At 36.3% G+C, this 23,950-nt stretch overlaps 1 protein-coding gene across 5 annotated transcripts in view; it reads right to left on the bottom strand.

Moving 5' to 3' along the window:
* Positions 1-413: 413 nt before the first annotated feature.
* LOC141430564 (uncharacterized) overlaps positions 414-23,950 on the bottom strand; it is a 57,377-nt gene continuing 33,840 nt past the window's right edge. For all 5 annotated transcript variants that reach the window (XM_074091330.1, XM_074091333.1, XM_074091332.1 and 2 more), the window contains exons 3-19: positions 22,724-22,772; positions 21,710-21,741; positions 21,264-21,404; positions 20,769-20,945; positions 19,946-20,101; positions 18,505-18,622; positions 17,881-17,964; positions 11,031-11,089; positions 9,374-9,580; positions 8,494-8,637; positions 6,814-6,903; positions 6,494-6,731; positions 6,165-6,236; positions 5,688-5,800; positions 4,277-4,369; positions 1,824-1,946; positions 414-863 (exon numbers count right to left, since the gene is read on the bottom strand). In XM_074091330.1, the coding sequence (XP_073947431.1) occupies positions 729-863; positions 1,824-1,946; positions 4,277-4,369; positions 5,688-5,800; positions 6,165-6,236; positions 6,494-6,731; positions 6,814-6,903; positions 8,494-8,637; positions 9,374-9,580; positions 11,031-11,089; positions 17,881-17,964; positions 18,505-18,622; positions 19,946-20,101; positions 20,769-20,945; positions 21,264-21,404; positions 21,710-21,741; positions 22,724-22,772 (2,031 nt within the window). In that variant the 3' untranslated portion in view covers positions 414-728. The remainder of the gene's footprint in view (positions 864-1,823; positions 1,947-4,276; positions 4,370-5,687; positions 5,801-6,164; positions 6,237-6,493; positions 6,732-6,813; positions 6,904-8,493; positions 8,638-9,373; positions 9,581-11,030; positions 11,090-17,880; positions 17,965-18,504; positions 18,623-19,945; positions 20,102-20,768; positions 20,946-21,263; positions 21,405-21,709; positions 21,742-22,723; positions 22,773-23,950) is intronic.

Below are 23,950 nucleotides of genomic sequence, written 5' to 3'. Positions count from 1 at the left end.
AAGAGTTAGCGAAATCGGTCCAGCCGTTCCCGAGTTTTGCGCTTAGCAACACATTTTACGATTCAGTTTTATTTATATAGATTATCACATCTTTAAAAAGGATGACTGATATAACTAGTCACCTTATTCATCAAACAAACATGCAAGTTTGTTTGGTACATACCTCTAAACGAGCAATTCTTGCATTATTATCATTATCAGATATCAGATAATATATACGTCCTATTCGATATTATTGCTGATAACTACTACTGGATTATTCAGGAGACTTGAGCAGGACCAACGCTACATCCTTATGTCCATCAAAATACTTGCATTACGGTCAATAAAAAGTATAGGAAGCAAAAAGCCAGTGGATTGCACAACTGATGGGAGTGCTGATGGGATGGCTTTTTAAAGCTTCTTTTTTAAGTTTTTGATGTATGATTTCGATGACTTTTGTTTTAACCGTAAACCAGTGCCTCTTGCTTTTAATCCTAAATAGCCTGTATTAAAAATCCTTACTAATGTTATAAATGTGAAAGTAACTCTGTCTGTCTGTTTCTCTGTTACGTTTTCACGCTTCAACCGCTTAGGTAACTGATTTAGACAAAATCGGTATAGTTGGAGTCCCGAGGAAGGACATAGGCTACTTTTTATCCCTAAAAATGCATAGTATCCGCGAATTCTACGCAGAGGGAGTCGCAGGCAACAACTCGTATATAAAAAAAAATACACCAATATTTAACTTACCTGGAAGATATGAAAGCAGTGAAAGTACCGCTGAGGCCAGCCTTCTGGCCCTGTCGGAGACACTCGTAGTTGGTGCCACGTACACCATGCATGTCTCCAGTATGCGGCTCATTTAATGCAGCTAGCCGCAACTAATAAAAGTAAATAGTAGATTGTACAACAAGAGCATAAAACGAGCTATTTTACCCAAGATGTTCATATAGCCACCCGAGCCGGTACGGCGAGAGTGGATAGACACGTCGAGGAAAAAGGGGTTTTTCATCACGCTTGCTCGTCAATGATGTTATTCCATGCCTGTATATACTAAATGACAATGGCCTCAATTAAGTTTTTTTTTATTTATTTATTTTATTCGACTGGATGGCAAACGAGCAAGTGGGTCTCCTGATGGTAGGAGATCACCACCGCCCATAAACATCTGCAACGCCAGGGGTAAAGCAGACGCGTTGCCAATCTAGAGGTCTAAGATGGGATGGGATACCTCACGTGCCAGTAATTTCACCGGCTGTCTTAGGTACTCTCCACGCCGAAACACAACAGTGCAAGCACTGCTGCTTCACGGCAGGATTAGCGAGCAAGATGGTGGTAGCAATCCGGGCGGACCTTGCACAAGGTCCTACCACCTGCCTTTTTGTATTTTTTATTTCAACTCCAAATTTTGTTACTTTTACGGTCATCCTGTATACAAACTGAAAACATAAATGTACAGAAAAACCAGAAAAATAGACCAGCGCTTAATAACGATGAAAAAAACATTTCACTTCTCCTGCTCGTAAACTTCGTATGTGCCTATCTAGGCGACATAAAATGACATTTAAAAATTAAATAAAGTTTTAGTATTTTTTTAAATAATTCGTGTTTTACTAGTTATTCATATAAACAAAAAAATAAAAAAAATGGCGAAATTAATCAAAACTCTTGAAACGGGTACTTTCAAGTTACTTTGCGAAACCTGCGTTACCAAGCGTGATCTGTAAACATTATGTCCTGATTTTGAAACGACTTAGTATTTGCTATACATTTCAGTCTTTGAATTGCCATAAATTTTTATAAGATATCATCTCTGTATTTTACATAATTTTACAACTTACCACCGCCCTATCCCCCGTGGGGTTTTTATGATGTACTAAACTAGAAGTTTCTAGAATGTTCTGTAGCGGCACTCTAGTTGGTTCGTTGGCTGCTGGCGTCCGGAGGGCAAGTAGAGATCCCATCTGCAATTACAATTCTACTTAATATGAACATTAACACATCATTCTAGTGCCTATTGAATAAAAATTTATTTCACCTTTTTAGGGTTCCGTAGTCAACTAGGAACCCTCATAGTTTTGCCATGTCTGTCCGTCTGTCTGTCTGTCCGCGGCTAAGCTCAGAAACAGTTAGTACTAAAAAGCTGTAATTTGGCATGAATATGCATATTAGTCACGCCGACAGAATGGTAAAATAAAAAAACTAAAAAAAAATTTTTTAGGGTACCTCCCATTGACGTAAAGTTGGGGGTGAAATCTAAACTGCTAGGGGGGAAAAATTTGAAAAAATTCAGAATGGTAGTAAATATATCCAATTTACAAGGAAAATTATAGCGGCTGAGGTTTCTTGAGAATTATTAGTAGTTTAAGAGTAAATAGCAGTATATTACTTGATATTTTTCATAATGGCTACGGAACCCTATCCTGGGCGTATCCGACACGCTCTTAGCCGGTTTTACACATTATATTGTAATTAAAAAAAAAAGAATATTATTTCATGTCCTGCAGTAAACTTAAAGCTGTTCATTCTACTTTGTTGCTTTTTTTAATCTAAGCGTTTTTCAAATAAATCTGATTGGACTACTTGTGTTGTACCAATATCTGACTCAACAAAACGTGGATAATACGTAAAACTGTTTATTTCTTTAAATATACAAAATTAAATATTATTATTAGTCCAACCTTTGTATTTTAAGATTACATTACTAATAAGTGGATCTTAACTATACTGATATGATTACTCTTATGTCGAGACTCGGCAGGAGATATTTTTGGATGCTTTACTGTGGCAGATATTTAATTAAGGCAGGTGACTGCAGAAGACAATTTTTTGTTTCGTAAGTTGCATGAAAAACAAGTATTTTGCATTTGATAGATTTTGATAATGCAATACGGGTATACATGTATTCTTTTTAACTATTTTTATTATTAATAATTCCCAAAAATCAATTTAAGAAATTATATATATAACTGATTTTGCGTGTCACAGCATTGTTTTAACCGTTTCAGTCAATTATACGACCGCAGGTGTTAATTAACGTTATTAAAACGACTTCCACCGCTTCACCATAATACTACCGAAGTTAACGTAACATTTTTTAAAGTGCTTTATGCATAATTTTTAAAGGGCTTTAAAAATTTATGGCAAATGGCTATGCAATGCATGCACGAGAATTAAAAAAAAATTATATATTGCATTGAAGTTGTTTTCCAATAAAGAAAAGTTTTAATTTGTTTCTGTTTGAGATGGGGCCGGGACACAAAACCAAGACGATAATAACATTTTAACAGTAATATAATGAAGAGCTAATATAAAAAGTTCTTTTACTGCAATACGTTATGTACCGATATCAATTTTTCTTACCGATTAATATCGGTAATCTATAAGAGTAAGGTACCTTTACCTGCACACATACACAAATCCTCTATAATGACACTTGTGAAAGCAGTATATATAACGATGTAATGGTCATAATTACCTACGTATTATCGTAACAGTCACATAAACTACAATTTTGTATAAATTTATCAGATTTTCAAGTCACGGTTTTGGGTGTTAATATTTTTCGTATCAATATTCATACATTATCAATATACATTGCCCACAGTGGGGAATGTCCACACTGATCGGCAGTATGATCAGTAGAACCACTTAAGTCCAAAAGATAAATTATTAACATAGTTCGCCGAGCTTTTACTAATCGATGTGGATCATATTTCAAATTTCAATACCTAACCGTCAACTATTATCACACACACACACACAAACATCACGCTTTATGGGGTAGGCAGAGCACACGAAACAAATGCGACCCAAACAAAACTAAACAACGGTTCTATTATTTTAACTGAAAATAACAAGTCAGTCCATGAAGAATAATTATGACAGGAGATGGCTATAGATGCTTAATATCTCGTATGTCACAGATGTGCTAAAGTTACTAAAATTTATTTTTACAATTTCTATGTCAGTCTGTGAAATTGGTATTATTTGTAATAAACGAGACTTGAATGCATTTTTTTTTAATTCTGACGTTAATGGGTTTGATTGTTCATAGGAAATGTTTATTTAAACATTGTACAGAACTCTGTGACGGTTTAGATTTAAAACGATCTTGTTTCGCATGGATTTATAGGAACGTAACAAATTGTAATGAGCGTTGTGATTTGTTGTAAGTAGGTACCTAATTGTAGGTTTAATCTTTCCCCGTCAGGAATAGTGCCAGAAAAAAATGAGTGCAATGCAAAGATAAAATAAAGGTAACTCTCGTTTTATGAACTCTATGATCACTTACCGCTACGTATTGCCATCCATTGTTGACTCGGACGAGTAGTGCTTGTTCCTGAATCACGTAAGCCAACGTACCTAGTTGGCTGTTTCTACCCAGCTGCGGAAAAGCCCAATTTTTAGTTTTTTACTTGCTTTTAACCGAGTTCAAAAAAAGGAGGAGGTTATCAATTCGGTTGTATTTTTTTTGTGTTTGTTACCTCAGAACTCCGTTATTTGAGATAATTTTTTTTCGTTCGTCTAGGAATTAAGTCCCATAAGCACCAAATCAGGATCTGATCTAAGGAAATTGAGGGAACTCTTCAAATATTGTAGGACCACCTATGGTAATTTCGATATATTTAGGAGTAACTCATGCATTTGCTCTTGAAAATCATCATTTGGTGAAGTGGAACAGGTGATGAAGCACCAGGACTCTTCAATAACGAACGTCTCTGCATCGGAAAAAGCAAGTATTCGTAAAAGGTGACGATCAATTGACATTAAGCTATTATTGTTTCTTAGATCTTTTACACTAAAAAGCGTGAAAAAAAAATATAACAAAAAATACTTAGAACTAACGACTACAAAAACCATGAAAATAATTTTCTACGAGTCTGAAGTCGGTGCCTCAGCACGAGCCAGCAGGAGTGATTGAAGCCCAATATACTCGTATAGTTGTAGGTGAGGAAGACGATTATAGGTCCACTCCTGCTGGCTCGTGCTGAGGCACCGACTTCAGACTCGTAGAAAATTATTTTCATGGTTTTATGCTGTCGGTTCTATTTTTTTGTTATAATTTTTTTGAGATGTCATCCTACTTAATCTTATAATTACGAAAGTTTGTAAGTCTGTTTGTTTGTAACCGCATCACATCAAAACCGCTGCACAGATTTAGATGAAATTCGGTATGCTTACAGGTAGTTTGAGTCCCGGGGGAGGACATAGGATAGTTTTTATCCCGGAAAAGCGCATATTTCCTGCGGGATAGCGATAAACGAATTCTACGCTGACGGAGTAACGGGCATCAAACTAGTAGTAAGTACCTAAATAAAAAATAGTTTCAACATTGCTGCTGTACTATGTTAGCATTCTCATTACTTATGAATGTAATTACTTTACACGTACACGTACTGTAACATTTTTATGAATTATGCAAATCAAGTGTTGTTTTAGTATCATAATTAATTTTTAAAAGAGCTATACACAAGCGAGAATTATTAAATAGAATTGCATCAAAAAATACAAGATTCTTGTCATAAAATATTAACAAAGAGCACTTCTTAGCCATATCATTGTTGTTACAAATAGATGCAGATACAGTCAAACACAAAATCCTAAAGTTCTAATTTAAACATTCTAGATCGATTTTAGTAGGTGTAGTTACTTAGTCACTGAGGTGACCCTTTACTTAAAAATAAAGATTTTATCATATTTACCCTTAGTACTGATTCAGTAGTTTTAAATATAATAGTTCCAACTATAGTCCGCCCGTCTTCATCATCCTCAAACTCCACGTTATCTCCCAAAGGATCCAGAGCTTCCCGAAGGCCTGCACGGGAAATAATATTTTCCTTCAACTAAACTCATAAATATTCCATTTTATACTTTATTTTATTTGAACTAGAAGAAAGTTTTAGCGAAATACAAATGCGGTCTCTGAGCAAATATAAACAAGTGAAGTTATATTATTTTATAGTAACGTTACAAAAAAAGGCACCAAAATTATATTAAGCATTTCAACCGACGTCTCCTCAGTGTTACCAAAATCCCTGGTTGCCTTCATAAAGCTAGGTACTCAGTCGGTAAGTTCATGAAAATTATCAACAGTTTAGGTAAAACAGAAGAGTCTGCAATTGTACTGATTGTACAATAAATAAATTTGGGGATAGAGAAAATAGTAAAGTTCCACCAACCGTAAGACTCTGGTCGATATTGCATCATCTGATTTAAATTCCGTAGTATGTGTAGGGGATCCCGTTGTTTTCCTGCAAATTAACTTCCTTAGTTTTAACATATTTTATGAGTATACGTTACAGTTTTAACGAAAATGTTTATGTAACTTTACACGTCGCAAAGTTACATAAACATTTTCGTTAAAACTGTAACGTATACTCATAAAATATGTTTATAGTAGGATTAACGGCAATCTTTTATCTATTTCAAAAAAATATCGAATAAAATGAAAATAGACGGCCCTTCGATTTGTTTCATCTCTATCGTAATCATTGCGTCTAGTACTTACCTGTGCCGGGCTCCCTGCGATTAATCCCAGGGCTATCGGTCAACATGTCAGGTGGTAGTTCGGCATACGGCACTCCAGGGGGCCCCGGGGGACCAGGGGGCCCTGGCGGACCCGGCATCGACATGTACTTGGTGTTAGGAACCGGGGCCGCGACCGGTCCCGGCGGCCCCCTCGGCCCCTCCTTGCCCGGCGTGCCAGGGATACCGTCGTATCCCCGATCGCCTTTTTCACCTTTTATCTTCAGAAAAATAAATAGCCTGCTGTCATTCTTTTGTTTTTTTTTCAGTAAGATGTAACATTGTTTCGGAGCGTGGTATTACCTTGTCAAGGGCGAGTGGGTTAAGGCCAGGGTCGCCTTTTTCGCCTTTTTGCCCTTGAGGTCCTGTCTGGCCCGCTGCGCCAGGTGGTCCCTGCAAAGGGTTACGCTTATCTTAGCTGGCATATCTAATTTAGCGTGACATAACAGGTTACACAAGACAACGAGTAACGTGTGGGCGCAATTAATTTACATCGCACACCAGCCGCGGTTACATTATAACAGTTTGGTAATTAAAACAAGTTTATCAAAGTTATATTCATTTCGCTGAAACTTTTATGACAAGTAATTTGGATAAAACGTCTAACGTACTCGCTAGGAACAGTACCTATATAATGAAAACTAAATAGCTTTTTAATTGAGTAACATGTAACCATTAAATCTAGACTAATGTTTGTTTTGTACATTTTTTTAAGGTACCAACTTATTACGGCAGTAAATTTTGTTCCTATCCTACTACCTACCAAATTAAATCGATACTTATAGCCTAATATTTGAGCTTAATTAAATAGTCATGAATGTTTGTAAGAACGTAACCATTTTGATTATATTTCAGTTCCAAATGAAAAGGTTATGAAGGTTAAATCAATTGTTATTGAATTAACCTTGTAAGGCCTGTATTGAAAATTAACCCACGACACACAATCAATTCACATAATATATGTGTTTGTGAATATTAATAATAACGACAGAGAAACATTTACTGATTCCGAACATGTATATCTTACTATCTTAAAAAAATGTCGCTTAGTCAATTTCTCCTTTCAAGCGTCGATATGTACCTTGTCTTTGAACCTTCCTAGTAAGATATTAGGAATATTACTGTAGTATTTCAGGGTCATACTGAAAACCAGCGCTGCGGCTTGCCGTGGCAACACGCTGAGTATGGCCCTTTTTGCTTCTTTCGGCACAATGTCTTTTTTTCTTTCTTTTTTAGTATGTAATAAGGTTGTCTTATTTTTAATTGTGTTTTTTTTTGCTGTGCCGAATTTTGGCAAATAAAATTATTCTTTCTTTCTTTATTTACATAAATGTTTGCCTATAATATAGTTAAAGAAAGGACGTACGCCTTTAGGTTATTTTTTGCTGTGTTTAATTACATACGCCGTGTTTTATACTTAACCTTAGATCTTAGCTTATATGTTACAGTCGCATAAATGCGTGCTCATATTTTAGACCACCTAGATAGCTGGTACCATCTGGCAATGTATCGGATCCATATGTCATTCACTGGCAGCACACATTGGTTAAAGACTTTTGTCTTAAGGCACTGAGGAAATTTTGGACGAAAAGACATTGCGGAGTTTCCCACATGCTGCCCATCCGAGTTGGATTCGACGATTGACCTCCTTCTCGAAGTTGGACTTACCTAATTGGACGTAAAAAATAATAATATTGTCCCTGACAAACCAGGTTAGCATTAGGTAGACGGCCAAATCACGAACAGTTGCAAGTGGCATAAGAATCCCGTGTTGTGACTGTATGAACAGTCAACATCATAAATACATGTACCTTATCAAGACGTCAATAATGTCTGTACACCTTAATGCCACGGTCGTTGATATACATATATTTAACGCTATGGCGGTATAGATATTTTTATGCCCTTGACTGAACATTTGCAACTGTGCTCGATCGCTGCTTGAAATAACACGATCATCCTTAATATTATTGTTATTCTTACGGTCCATCCCGGTAATCCGATATCGCCGGAGGTCCCGTCCGTGCCCGGCAAACCAGGCGGGCCGGGGGCCCCCGGTGGGCCCCTGGGTCCGGGGGGGCCCGGGTGCCCGCGTTTGCCCCGGGGCCCAGTCTCGCCCTTTTCACCCTGTCAGAGAACAATTGGATATATTGTTAACATTCCTTAGTGGTTCACTGACCTATTTTGGGATACGGTCTTCCCTTGGAAAAATGCACAAAAAAGCGTGTACGTTTTTCATTCGGCTCAAGATTGTATTGTTAATAAAATATTACGTTGCTTGGGTAAAGTTACATTAATAATAAATCTGTAGTAATTGGAAAAAGTAAGAGAACTCATTATTTATCTGGTAACAAGTTAACAGTGGATAGGCGAGAGTTTTTACATTTTAGGCATTTTGAACCCCCTAGCCGACGCCGTCTGACATTTAATTGGCGGATCCTGCCAAGTTTTGCTTGTATAATTGTCAACGTAATGGTTGGGTCGAATTCAAAAGTAATTTTATAGAAACAAGGAATTGTAGATAGGGAGTTAAATAATAATATACCTAGTGATCATATTATGGTATCTATAGTAAAAATAAATAAATTTTTTTTTAATAGTTTAACATAAATAAAGCAATAAGTTAACTGAATAAAATATGTAGTTTGACTACAAATGAAAATTATTACAATTATCGATGTGTCAAAATATTACAGTGATCTTCGCGTATTTTCGTCAAAGGTTTAGAATATATTCAAATGCTATCGGCACCTTCCCAACAAAATAAAGTCTACTAAATCCAAAATAAACACTCTTAGCTTTATTATGTACCAACCTAAAGTGTACTGTGTGGCGATTTTTTAAGGATTTGCAAATTTAGTACCTTTGTCCAAATAGAAGCTTCCTCTTTCGACAGTGCCACTGGTCCAGGGGGTCCTGCTTCGCCACGGTCTCCTTTCGGGCCAGTAAGACCTGGAGGTCCTTGGGTGCCTGGAAGACCTGAAGGCCCAATGTCACCTCGCTCTCCTGGCTTTCCATCAGTTCCTGGGAAGCCTTGAGAGCCTTCCACACCCCTAGCGCCTTTCTCACCCTGGTTCAAAAACAATACTGTCATTTGCATAATGTAGTAATCGCCAACAAACTGTTTTGCAGTTTGGCGAAGTATTTGTCATAAATTTTATGTTTTTTTTTGTTTAGGTAATTAAATAAATAAAAAATAAATTAGTGGCATAATATTAGTGGCTTGGCCTATGGCAGAGTTGAGGTATCGCAGAGCTGATCTCGCACCTCTGGCTTTATACTCCAATTTGGAACAATATCGTACTGTTCCGCTCAAATTAACAGTATTTAAGTAGAGTGAGAGGGATGGTATGATACGAACATTAAATTTAAAATCTCGGAGTGGCTACTGGTTTTTTTGGAAAATTATATTGGTAGGTACTTTAACCATGACCTTTACGGTGAAGGAAAACATTATGGGGGATGCTGCTTAAACCTGTGAAGCATTTTTTGCCCCTGATAAAAAATAAGAAATGTTAATCTGGAATAAGTAGTTTTCATAATATATTAGTTATTAGTTTATTTTTGTTGGTTTTCATATGTTTTATGTACAATAAAGAGTTATACAATTCAATGCATTTGTGTGAAAGATGTTTTGAAATTGGTTCATTAGTTCTAGAGATTATCTCTACGTACAAACACTCACACTAAGTTTAACTCTTTTTACTATACTATATTATCCTAAATATTACAGATTTTAACAATCCATCAATTTCACGACTAAAATAGTAAGGGTATCCTTATTACTTTTGATTTTTACAATCATCATCATCATCCCAGCCGATATACGTCCCACTGCTGGGCACAGGCCTCCTCTCAGAACAAGAGGGCTTGGGCCATAGTTTCCACGTGGGCCCAGTGCGGATTGGGAACTTCACACGCACCATTGAATTGCTTCGCAGGTTTGTGCAGGTTTCCTCACGATGTTTTCCTTCACTGCAAGGCTCGTGGTAAATTTCAAATGTAATTCCGCACATGAACTTCGAAAAACTCAGAGGTGCGAGCCGGGGTTCAAAGCCTCTGCATGAGAGGCGATAGGTCAAACCACTAGGCCACCACGGCTGATTTTTACAATGCCCTTGTACAATTATCCTTCAAAGCAAATGAATATAAAATCGATAGCAGAACAATTTACAGCTATTAAAACTATTCAAAATCATTTCGAGTTTTGGAATAATTATTGTTGTTTTTGTTTCTTTGGCTGTAGGATTTCAATATTTATGTCAAGTTGAAAATTAAAGTTGTTACAAATAGATAGGTAGTTTATTCAAACTAAAACTATTTTATTACAAATTCATTTCTTGATTCTCGACTTTCTCCGAATACACTGACATAAACATTACAGTTTTCCTTATTTTGTCAACGAATTTTATATTCTCAATTTTACTTGACTACATTTTTATTCATGTACTCCCAAATACCTGACAGGTACGAATTCAAGTTTGCATTTTTATTTATATCCACGAACATCGGATAATTACCTTTTCCCCCCTCTCCCTTGGCACCTCCTTCACTCGCGGGGCGGCACCATCTCGAGACCCTGCGAACATTACGTGTACCGTCATTTATATTCCAGTTATGGAAAACTCATAAAATACAACGGGAGTTATTAGTTAGATAAACTGAAGGCACGTAAGTACGGTATTGTATGGGTTGCTTGCTTTATTACTATGTGTAGCGATGAGATTTTGTCTTTATGGAGATCGGCAGCGATTTTTCGTAAAGGAAATGCGGTTTTCTTTAAAAGAAATATATCGTTCTCGTTAAATAATCTATCGTCTTTTATTACCACCTAAGAGATTATTAAAAAAAAACAGAATTATCTACATTCATTGGCAGTATGTATGCAGTTTTGTAACAATAACAAGACAATTAAACTGCTAGCTCAGTGGGCTTAAAATTCTTTATTCAATGAACAATTTAAAAAAGTATATACCTAATTCTTCATAACATAAATAAAGTATTTTGTTATAATTTAAATTAGACTAATTTAAAATTATTATTAAAAGTAAAACAAACTAATAACTAAACTATAACCAGAAAAAAATAAAACTTCTTTCTTATTACTTTCTTTCTTTCTTTCGCGAGTATGTCTTTTACCATTTCAAACCCCATGGCTCCTCCATTTTGAATAATTTCCAAGGACTTAATTGATAAAACAAATCCACATCAATTATTGGACTTGCTTAATAATTTGCTTATTTTTAAAGGAGTTAATCCAAAACATAGTCTTCGCGACTGCCTGTTTAAAGACAGTTCGCGAATATCATAACTATATAATATATAGAGTAATAGAGTCGTGTAATTTTACAAATGTGTAATGCATTCGTCACATTGTCAATTCTTACACGAAACTGAAACCATAGGCATACTCGTAAGCTATTATCTACTGTTACGATAAGGAAACAAACACACTTAAGTTTAAGTCGTACTAAAAGTACGGAGATTTTTACAAAAAAAAAGTTATAAATAAAATTAATAGTCCTATTTATCTCCTTTACAAGTCATAATATATGTATATCATTCATTATAATATTGTTGTGTCTTGTGTAGTGAATAAATGTATTTTCTTTGTTTGTTTTTTCTTTATAAGCTTCAACAACACTGGTAACACTATAAAATCAACACAGTAGTGTTGTAAGGTCCTAGTAAGGACTGGCTAGGACTATAATATTTTATTTCGCACTTTTATCAATTAAATTTACACTTGCGCATGGTTTTACTGTTACATACTCAAATACATTTTCTCGACTGTAGTTTTAACACGCACCAAAGCAAGGTAAAGCTTTTGCTTACATTCCCTAAAACAACATTAACGACATTTCCAAAACCCTTTCTTTTCCATCCGTAAAAAGTTTCGGTTAGTCGTTAAAAGTAAACCAACAACCTACAAGGTGGTGTAAGAAAGTTTGAACATACTTCGACAGTGGTACATACGCGACACTAGACATAGTATCGCAATGTAAAAATTCACGGCAAGATTCGCTTCAATAAATCCACTTATGCATTGCGTGACATAGGTCTCGTCGATGCGATCACTGCAATATCACTAGACAAACTGCCCGTAAGTTGAGGTAACAATAACAAGCTCTACTTTACACTTACCTTGACATTGGAAAATCCTTTGTTACCTACCTAAGGCAGTTGTCTCACCGCCGGCGAGGAAACGATTGGCTATCGACTATTTTCTCGCTCAAGAAACGAACAAAAGATATAAGATCCTGTGTGAGTAAAAGAGACATATATATTAATAGTTGATGGCTGGCGGTTCACACTGCCGGCGAGAACTCGCTCTTACATCTTTTGTCGCAGCGACAAGAGCTATAAAACTCGCTGAGCAATAAAACTAGCTCAGCGATACTCGCTCAGCGCTGTTAGCTTGGCGGCCGCCCGGCTCGAGCGAGTGGAGCGAGTAATCGCCCGTCGTGCTCGAACACTCGCTTTTCACTGCTCGCCCACTCGTTTCTAGTTACTCGCTCTGCTCGCTTCTCGCTCATCGTCGGCGGTGGGACAAATGCCTAAAATGTGTTGTTTCTCAAAACAATTATTGGCAAATGTGCATCTGCGTACAGCACACGCCAGTCACACTGGAATATCATTCTTATCTCGGCCTGTACTATATCCGCATTGATTATTGCATATGTAGGTGCAGATATTTAATCGATGTCGAATATAAGGAACCTTTATGTATTCGCCTTTTCCATCCATCTGTGTGTCTGTCCGTCCGTCTGCGGCTTAATTTAGAGACTGTTAGGGCAAGAAAGCTATAATGTTGCATGAGTATAAACCAACAAAAGTATCAAAACAATATTGACCGCAAGACAAAGTGATAAAAAAGATGGTAGGTTTAAAATGAAAACCATCACAGCTTGATTGGTTTTACTAGTTAACGTTTTTGATAATCCAACAAGGAACTCTACATACGCATGGATTGATTGATATGCACTTGGTCGGTTTTCAATGTAATGACAATAGATAACTTCTTATTTGTATTTACTTATTTATGAGTATTTTTTTTCATTTTTCTTGTTGAATAACAGTTATATTTAGAACACAAAATATAAAAAGCAATAAATAAGCGTACTTTGAATATGCATGAGTTTACTTTGATATGAAATCTCGGAAATACTTTTCTCGAAACGAAAATACTTTTGATCATATCAATAGTAGGTACCTATAATATTATCTGCGTTATTCAACCCACGCAAAAATATCTTTTATTTAACCTTCGCCCACTCTCTTACTTCCTTCATGTTCATCTTTTGAAATTTAACTACCTATCTATATTCTATACAATATATCTTCTTATCTATCTATACATATATACTCGTATAGCTGAAGAGGGTTGAAAGTCTGTACATGGAAGATATGCGAAAAAAGTTGGCTGTGGATACTTTGAATCGATAACAGAACACGTTCCAACAGTTTTTAAGAATTTTTGTCTGTTTATCTGTTTGTCGTTTATTTGACCGCGCATTACGTGAGGACGGCTGAACGGATTTCAAAGCAAACTTTACTAATCTGTCGAGAAAATCTTCGGCTAGGACAGGCTATAAAAATTCAACCCCTAAATGGAGGGGTAGCCACTACAGTCGATTGAGTTTAGTTTGCACCTAAATCTTATGACGCTTCTTAGGAAGGAGGTGCAGACTTTTTTTCAAGTGAGCTATGACTATCGAGTACCCTGCTAAACTGACAGATGGCGCTGATATTAATACGTTGTTTGTGACATGAACGACATGAATAAGCCACTGAGGAATGATTTGGCCAAAAAAAAGTTTAGAAGAGGGGGTACGGATATCAACAATTTTAATTGAATAATTGAATTAATAATACAACAAAATGAAACGACAATTTTAATTGCCATACATTGCACAGTGCCATCTCTTGGGGAACTGAGTAAACATTAAGTGGTGGTAAAACCAACACGCATAAAGACTGGCCAGCGAAAGCTGTCCAAGCATTTTTTACGAAACTTTAATCTGGTATCATTTTTGAGACTGTCAAAATTGTCATATTGTCATTAGTTCGGCTTAAATACTTTTGAAACTTCTGTAACAAGAAATAAATAAATAACTTTTTGTTTAATTCAACCTCCTACCATCCTCAAATTGCAAATGTTATAAAATTATGTTCATCATCATGTCAGCCGAAAGACGTCCACTGCTGGACATAGGCCTCCCCCAAGGCTCTCCACTCAGACCGGTCTTGTGCTTTCCGCATCCACCGCGATCCCGCGATCTTAACCAAGTCGTCGCTCCATCTTGTTGGAGGCCTACCGACAGCTCGTCTCCCGGTCCGCGGACGCCATTCGAGAACCTTCTGGCCCCATCGGCCATCCGTCCTGCGAGCAATGTGCCCCGCCCACTGCCACTTTAGTTTCGCAATTCTTCGGGCTATGTCGGTAACCTTAGTTCTACTGCGGATATCATCATTTCTAATTCTATCCCGCAGAGAAACCCCGAGCATAGCCCTCTCCATAGCCCTCTGAGTGACTTTGAGTTTTCTCATGAGGCCCATCGTTAGCGCCCACGTCTCAGATCCGTATGTCATCACTGGCAACACACACTGGTCAAAGACTTTTGACTTCAAACACTGCGGTAATTTGGACGAAAAGACACTGCGAAGCTTCCCGAACGCTGCCCAGCCGAGTCGGATTCGACGAGTGATCTCTTTCTCAAAGTTGGACCTACCTAACTGGACCGTTTGTCCCAGGTATACATAGTCGTCAACAACTTCGAGCGCAGAGTCTCCGACTATTACGGGAGTTGGTACAACATGGACATTAGACATGACTTTCGTCTTGTCCATGTTCATTTTCAGGCCAACTCGGTCGGAAACTCTACTGAGGTCAGCGAGCATAGCACCGAGGTCCTCCATGGTCTCAGCCATGACTACAATGACTATAAAATTATGTTAGAATTCAAATATTAGAAGATACATTCAGTGCCAATTTGGTCAAAATGGTCCAAAAATTTATGCGTCTGGACTGTACGTAAATGGGCACTGACACAGTTTATAAAATAAAATTTACCAAGGGACTCCTAAAGTGCACCATCACCTTTCTCACTTTACTACATGAATTTTGATGCAGCTTGAAGAGTCCCGAGTATAATTGAATATCTGGAAAATTTTAATAATATTTAAGTATCAACATCGTTTAATCAGTGTACAGCAAGTGTCGTCAGCCTCATTTTTTTTAATTTGCCGCCGTCTGTCGATAGTATGAATGATTTTCAAGGCCACGATACTATCGATATTATCGATAGACTATCACTTTATCGCAACAATACTATTTGGGACTCGCATTTTATATGCGTTACCATGCCTTCCTTCCTTCGCGCTGTCATCGTTCGTCCGCCATTACCATTTAGTAACCTAATTTCGTCGGGGAGTGGTTGTCTTTTGTCATTCGTGTCCGGTATTACCTCGGAAGCGTTGGTTTTAGTGGTCCTTAGGTAGTTTGTGAGGGTTGTAATTGCTTGGTCTGTCTCATCTTTCGATTGAATGGTGGCTGAGAGTCCCCTTATGTTCCTCTCTGCGTTCTCCCTCTCTCCCTGCCTTTATGCCGCTTCAAGTTCGGCGGAAGAGAGTTCCGTCCGGTCAGTTACGGGGTAACTTAGGGGGGGGGGGAGGGGCAGCGTGGGCTGCACGGGTCGCCTGCTTCAGCGCTTTCGATTTATTTAAGATTGTATTTTTGGAATCTTTTTGTATTTTTTATTTCAATTCCAAATTTTTTGTTACTTTTACGGTCATCCCGTAAAACCTATATCGAAGATACAAACTGAAATATAGATGCACAGAAAAAAACAGAAAAATAAGACCAGTTCGATTCCCAGCGCTGGTTTTATATTTTCTGGTTTTTCTGTGGATCTATATTTCATAGTCAAAATACCATATACGGGACTTATCACGCTATTTTTACACACGTAATATTTACCACGGCACCGCAACTCGCGGCTCGTGACCACGGCAACTGTAACGTTGCCGAAACGTCGAGGTAAATATTACGTGTGTAAAAATAGCGTGATAAGTCCCGTATTTATTTTGACTATGAGTGAGAATCACGAACGTTTAAAACGTTATATCTATATTTCAGTTTGTATTTTCGATATTTCGATTTATTTATTTAAGCACCTTTTCGTGAATCACATTGTTCTGTTTTGCATATAGGTAGATAGGTAACATTATTATACAAAAACCGGCCAAGACTATATCGGACACGCCCAGGATAGGGTTTCGCAGCCGTCAAAATCAGACTATCCGTACCTATAAGTAATATTTTTAAGGATTTTGTATCTTGTACGTCATTTTCAAAGTAAGTATATTTTACAAGTTAGGGTGCTATTTACTGTTAAACTACCTACTAAGAATCCTGAAGCAAATTTAGCCGTAATAGTTTTATTTGTTAATCTGATAATTTTAATACCATAGTGAATTTTTTCAAAAATTTTAAACAAACAGTTTAGCTTTAAGAGGGCGAGTGACGCTAGATTTCAACAAAAATTTGTTCTTCAAAGTTGTATATTTTGAAAATGAATCACTGTATCGAAAAATCGTCTTCAAAACCCTGTAATGATTTTAAAAGACCTATCCAACGATACCATACACTGTAATATTACACGAGAAAAAAGTTTTACCCTCACTTTACGTCTACACTACCCTAAAAAAAAAAATTTATTTTTTTATTTTACCACTTTGTTGGCATAGTTGCTAAATATATCCATGCAAAATTACAGCTTCCTAAAAATAATAGTCTTCATTTTAGTTTTTAATATTTTGAAGTAACATTTTGACGTTTATTATTTACTATGTAACAGCCATGACATAGTTTTTTGAGATCCTTATCCATTGACTTTAAAACCTACCTACATTATTAGTATTAGAAAAAAAAAATTGTTTACCCCAATTATTTGCATCTCACAGCCGCCATTTTTTTAACGTCACCTATCTAAGGACACTGGGTTGCTGGGAAGATTCTAATGATACCTTAATCGTCTAAATCCGTCCAGCGGTTTGAGAGATATGCGGTAATAAAGAATATTACATACTTACAAGATACGCGCGAAAAACAATACTTCTCCTTGCAGTCGGGTAAATAAATAATAATTATAAAAAAATATGTAGAAACTTTTTTAATTGTGGCTGACACCTGATTACCTTGGTCTTAAGACGAAGATTTTACTTTATGCACTAGAGCATAAAAAGTCATTTTATGTCGCCTAGATCCAGCATACACACAAAATTACGAGCATGAGAAGTGAAAATACTATTTTGACTCCTCATGCTCTTATTCTTGACATGTAAGTGAGTAATTAGAGATATTCTTACCACTACTTTCGGCCTCTGTTGGAATAATATTGTCGGCGGCGAATGGCGCGGGAGGGCCAGGAGGACCTGGCTGGCCCTGGGCACCTGTTAAATAGTAAGTGGCTATAAGGAGTTCAGAACGAAACTGCAAAATCATGGCCACATTTGAATACCTTAAGTATAACTGAAACGTTAGATTTTTTTTTCGTTGAAAACAAAACAAAACAAAATCGATTCCCCGTAACAATGTCCCGAATCAAAACAAAACACAAATAAAACTATAACAAACAAATAAAAGCAACGAGTGTGACAAATTGAATAAAAATACGACCTGTGAACTATGTCAAACACCAATACAGAACTTGTAACGCGCGCGACGGAATAACAAAACTCATTTTCAGAAAACAACATTCTTTGGAGCAGAAATAAAATGTCTCACAAGAATATAAAGAGCGGAAAATTACGTTCGTTCGACGGCAATAAAACGAACCTGTACGTTTGACACTGCTCAAAAGGTCCGGCGTAAAAAATAAAGATTTTTCCAAATCGTTGCAATATAGCCCTAAAATCTTGCAAACGAGTTCCCCGTGCATAAATAAGGGTCATAGTGAAACATAAAATTTGATGGTTGAGTTAGTTTGTTACCTTTCTCGCCCTTTTCTGCTGGCCGTCCGTGCGCGCCTGGAAGGCCGGGGGTACCATCTCGGCCGGGCAAGCCTCTTTCGCCCTTCACACCATGAGGACCCCTCAATCCGACGTAACCCTAGTAACACAGTTATAAGCTCACGGGTGGAAGGTAACATAACGTCCTGTTACGAGGGTCAAGCCAGCGCTTATTGCGTTAGCCCCGAATTTATTCTACGCGTACCTACTAAATTAGTGAGGGTCGTAAGAGATTTTATTTTGATTTCGTAAGTGCGCCCTTTGTGACAAAGTGTTTTATGTAAAGATGGGGTAATCGGGTAATCTTGTTATGGAAATATTGTGAGGAATGCGGATCGGCCAAAGGTTAAATTTGAAAAGAATTTTATAATATTAAATGGGAGAGCATATTTAAATTTCTTGTTAATGAATTTCACTTTGAACTGAAGTAATGTGATCTTAGCCTTAAATTTACGTGTAAATGAGACGCATTTGACCTTTTCTACACCTACGTACCAATCATAATGAAAGCCTAACAAAATGTCTCGCCTTTTCCCAACTGCATATTCCTTTCACTTTCATGTCAAAAGGAAAAAAAACCGGCCAAGTGCGAGTCGTACTCGCGCACCTGCGGTTCTGTACGAATACTTTTATTATATTATGATGTAACTAAAAATTTATGCTTTTCGCAACTTTTCCTCGAGTACTGCATTTTCGCAACGTAACGTTTGGCAACCTGTTTCATTTCGCAACTTTTCATTTCGAAAACTCGAAACTGTAAATATTTCAGGATTTATTTCAGGGCCATTATGTAGAGCCCTATGGGTTAGGTTAGGTTAGTTTTATAAAAATCCTGAAATATTTACAGTTTCAGAAATATTAAACAGTTGGGAAATGAAAAGTTGCGAAATGAAACAGATTGCCAAACGTTATTCACCGAAACATTAGTAAACCCTTTTCCTTTATCTCTGCTATAAGACGTTGCTTCGTACAAAATTTCAAAATCCTGAGTTCACGGGAAGTACACTGTAGGTTTTGATTCCCTTGCGAGTGTCGAAAATTTGCAGTATAAATCTTTTGATTGCGTTGGCTTAAAAGTTTGATTTTTTCACAGCTCTAAGGGAGAGTACACCTGAGTATTTGATATGAATTTTAGCTTGATACCTCCACGCGTTCCTCAGAAAAAGGGTCTTGACAGAGAGACAGACGGACAACAAAGTGATCCTAATAAGGGTTCCGTTTTTTTCTTTTGAGGTACGGAACCCTAAAAAGGGCTTTTATCCATTACAATTACACTTTGAATGAACACCTTTCACTGTAAGCTATTGGGTTTATATTTGCAATGACGCCGATCCAGAAGTATAAAGCTTTGAATATGTAAAGTTCATGTTAAGTCCGTGACGAATTACATGTTCACCATAATTAATAATTTACATACACTTACCCGTTCACCTTTGTCGCCTTTGGACCCGTGTAATCCCCTCTCTCCTTTGTTCCCCGGGTAGCCCCTGTCCCCTCGAGGCCCCGGAGGACCCATAGACCCCCTCTCATTCTGAGGTCCAACACTGGGATTACTGGATACGAATAATCCCGTTGATTCCTGAGAAATGAGGCATTGGATTAATACAAATGTAATTATTACGTAAAACTTTGATCTTGACGCTGTAGTATAATTAAGGAAAAATATATTTTTGCTAAGTATTTTCTGTGAAGATGCTGTAAGATTACCTTCTATAGTAAGTCGCTATTAACTCACGATGTTTCGTTGCATATAAATTTGAAATAATACATCTATATACATAATTATTATATTTTGTTAATAGATTTTGTATCTTTTCGCTCGTCTATTCGGCTCTTAATACTTCTTATCAATATCTACTTTATAAAAAGTTTAACTGTATACAAGTACAAAGTAATGGTTTACTGATATGTGCATCATTGTGTAAGTAATAATAAAATCAAAGCGCTAAAAAATACTATAAACGTGCTTATCTAATTATCTATCTTCTTCTCTTTGAAATTGGTTCAAAATAAAATTATAAGGCTATTTTGATATTTTTGATGTAACTTTTGCTTTTCTGAACCAAAGAAACATGCAAATAAAATCAAATTATCATTACAATTAGAGTTTGCCAGATGTGTGCATGTAGATTTCGACTAAATTGATTCTGTACTTTCTGTTATTTTTGCCAAGATCTGGATCCTGGTAACTACTGAACATGATTCTAAGGCCGATTCTGCGCACTTTGAATACTGTGAGTACTTACCAAATTTCCGGGGCCTGGTGGTCCTGGCGGGCCTTGTGGACCAGGAGTGCCATCTACCCCTGGCTCACCTTTCGGTCCAGTTTGACCTTCTGGACCCGATGACCCAGTTTCTCCTCTCTCTCCTCGGTCACCTTTAGGCCCCATAGGTCCTGGAGGTCCAGGATCGCCCATTTGACCCTTTTGACAAAAAAATAATTCATTATAGATACAACAGGTTTACTGTAGATTGTACAATGAACAAGTTTATTGTTTATTCAAAATATAGCAACGCTATCTCCTTTGATGGAATGCAACAAATAGAGCTAAGTAAGTAGAAGTTTCCTATCTAACACAGCAAAAAACAAACAACACGAAAAACAGGCGCATTGTTCGCGAAGAGCCATAACACAGAAGTATCACTTATCTAGCGCTGTAGTGGTATTAAGGGGTTGTAGACATGACATATGGGCTTCTTTGTAAGTAAATTCAAGAAAAATCATAATGTTTTACCCTTACCGTTTTACCTGGCGCTCCTGTGGTACCATCAGCACCGATGGGACCCTGAGGGCCTGGAGGCCCAACTTTTATACTTGTCGTCGTCGCCAGAATCCGAGATAGGTCGTTGACAGTGCATTTGCATTGTCCGGAAAGTGGAATCTGTTTAAAATTCAAAGAATATAATCAAAAAAGTTGGTGTACTGATAAATCTAAACAGTGTGAAATAAAGAAAATTAAATAAACACTTTTACACCATGTACTAAGTTTTGTCTTCAAAGAATATCTATGTATTTGCTTGGGAATAGATTGCACCAAATTTTTTATGCTTAGTCACTGCAGAAATAATAGAAAAAAAACATTTACATAAAATACTTTTAGTGTAGAAAAATCTAGACAGACATTTCGAAAATGAAATTATTTTCACAAGATCAAAGGTTAATGTTATTCTATAACTAGATACTTACAGTGGTTCCTTTTTCTCCAGTTTCTCCAAAGTCTGTGAATTAATGAGACATAAGATGTTCAAAAAGCTTAATTGAAATATTCGTTAGGTACAGTCAAGGCCACAAATAGGTATAGCGTCATATTATATTTATTTATTTCACCGATCTCATTGTCAGTTGCATAATGGTGTATAATTTGTTTTTGACATCTTGGTAATTTACATAATACCTATTAATATTTATATTATGTCCTTTACGGAAGATAACTTTGTTGATTTCAATTAAGCGGAAAAAGAAATTAATTTTGTGTCGTAATTTTGTTTACTAGTGTCACTTGTTTGTGACTTAATTTAATTTCAGTACCTTTTATCACTTTGGAAACGGTTACACTACAAAATGCCTTTCTTATCAAACAAATATAAATACTGTGATATTACCAAGTGTAAGTGGCACAATACAATACAAATATTCTTTATTGAGCACCACTAATCAGTAAATACTATAAATTAACATGGTTCTAAAGGCAAATACAGTGTAGATAACAGGCTGTTTTTTTCGCTGAAAACAGACATGCATATGAGACATGAAACATACAGACAGCACATCAACTGTCTTGATTCACGATGCTTCAACAAATGATATGACATTAATTACAGGTTTGGTTCATGTTCCTGAGAGTTTTGATGCATTTAAGGGCTGTTTCACCACCTTTTGATTAATTTTATTTGACGGATAAATGTGATGCCGCCTTTGTCTATTCGAGCAAAACAAACAGACGGGCATCACATTTATTCGTCAAATAAATTTAATCAGTGGATGGTGAAACCGGGGGTTAATGTCATAAGTAATTATGTCAATCAAAAAAAATATTTATTATAAATATGATTGCGGTAAAATATGGCTTTATCCCGTCTATTGGTAGGTACAAAAAATATAAAAACCGATAAGAACAAGGACCTTATATCTTAAGAAACTGAATCAATATCTGTGTAATGTTTTCTTTCATAACATAGTATTTTGCTATAAAATACTTACATGGTGATGAATGTGATATGACGGGTAATCGGTTTTCATCTGGATTTACCTGTAAAGAACAAAAAAAAGCTTACAATGCGTCAATTGTCTCTCCTTATTTAAGAGTTACACTCTTGTCGGTGTAGCTGATGAAAAAATAAATAAATAAATATCGTGGGACAATTCACACCAATTGACCTAGTCAACTAGTAGTAGCAACGGATAAATATAATTATATAGATAGATACATACTAAAATACATATTAAACACCCAAGACCCGAGAACAATTTTTCATACAACCCGGGACCTCAAGCTTCGTAGTCAGGTTCTCTAACCACTAGGCCATCTGGTCGTCTAAAGTATGAATGACTTTCTTATACGACATGACGGCTACCTTCTCTTTTATTTCCTGTGTATAATAAATTCTCGGTCTCTATCTTTTTCGCTTTCCTTCCACTTTTACTTCTAAGATGACATTTCGTCGTATCCTACGAAAAGAGCCACAATTACAAAATGCTTACTTTTCAGGAGAAGCATTTTGTGTTTCTTTCAAAAGATAAGTAGCGAATTGATAATTATGCAATTAAATAATGTATATTAGGGTTCTAGGGTTCTGTTAAAACAAAATTTATGTTCTTAATGATACATTATAGATCGATTTTGTCCTTTAAATCCTTTTTCGTCGGACTAAATGAGTTTTAAAGAGCCATAAGCTACGTTGTGCCTTTTATCGTCGAAAAATTCGAGGCCACAATTACCATTAGGACCAAATTGTAGTTGTTAAAATATTTGCGTTTCAACATTTTTTTAATTTTAGTATTTTTCTTGTAATACAGAAAGCTGTGGCAAATAACAAATATACATTTTTTTAATTTTCTAAGATTTTTTAAATCATAAAACGTACAGTAATTCTCTAAAATAACACAAGTTCCATTTAAGGAAAGAAGGGAAACTAAAAACTTCTTAATTTTTCATAAACTTAAAAAAATATTTAACTTCTGAAACTCAAAATATTTCCAACGCTCTTAATATAAAAAAAAATGCACATTATTATTTACTCAGTCTTCAGTACTCATTGGAGGTCTTTCCTTATTCTTTCTCATCGTCTGTATCACACGCAATAGCAATACCTTTCTCATAAGGTAACGTTATAAAAAAGTCATTAAATTCTTCAGGTTTTTTTTATTTATTTGTTTGATTGACACAAAGATAAAAGATACTTTTCTTTATTCACTTATATAGGGTCT

Source organism: Choristoneura fumiferana, chromosome 8 (genome assembly GCF_025370935.1).
Source record: "Choristoneura fumiferana chromosome 8, NRCan_CFum_1, whole genome shotgun sequence".
NCBI lineage: Eukaryota > Metazoa > Arthropoda > Insecta > Lepidoptera > Tortricidae > Choristoneura > Choristoneura fumiferana.
Note: the sequence above shows the minus strand (reverse complement) of the source record. Positions and strands in the feature narration are given on the sequence as shown.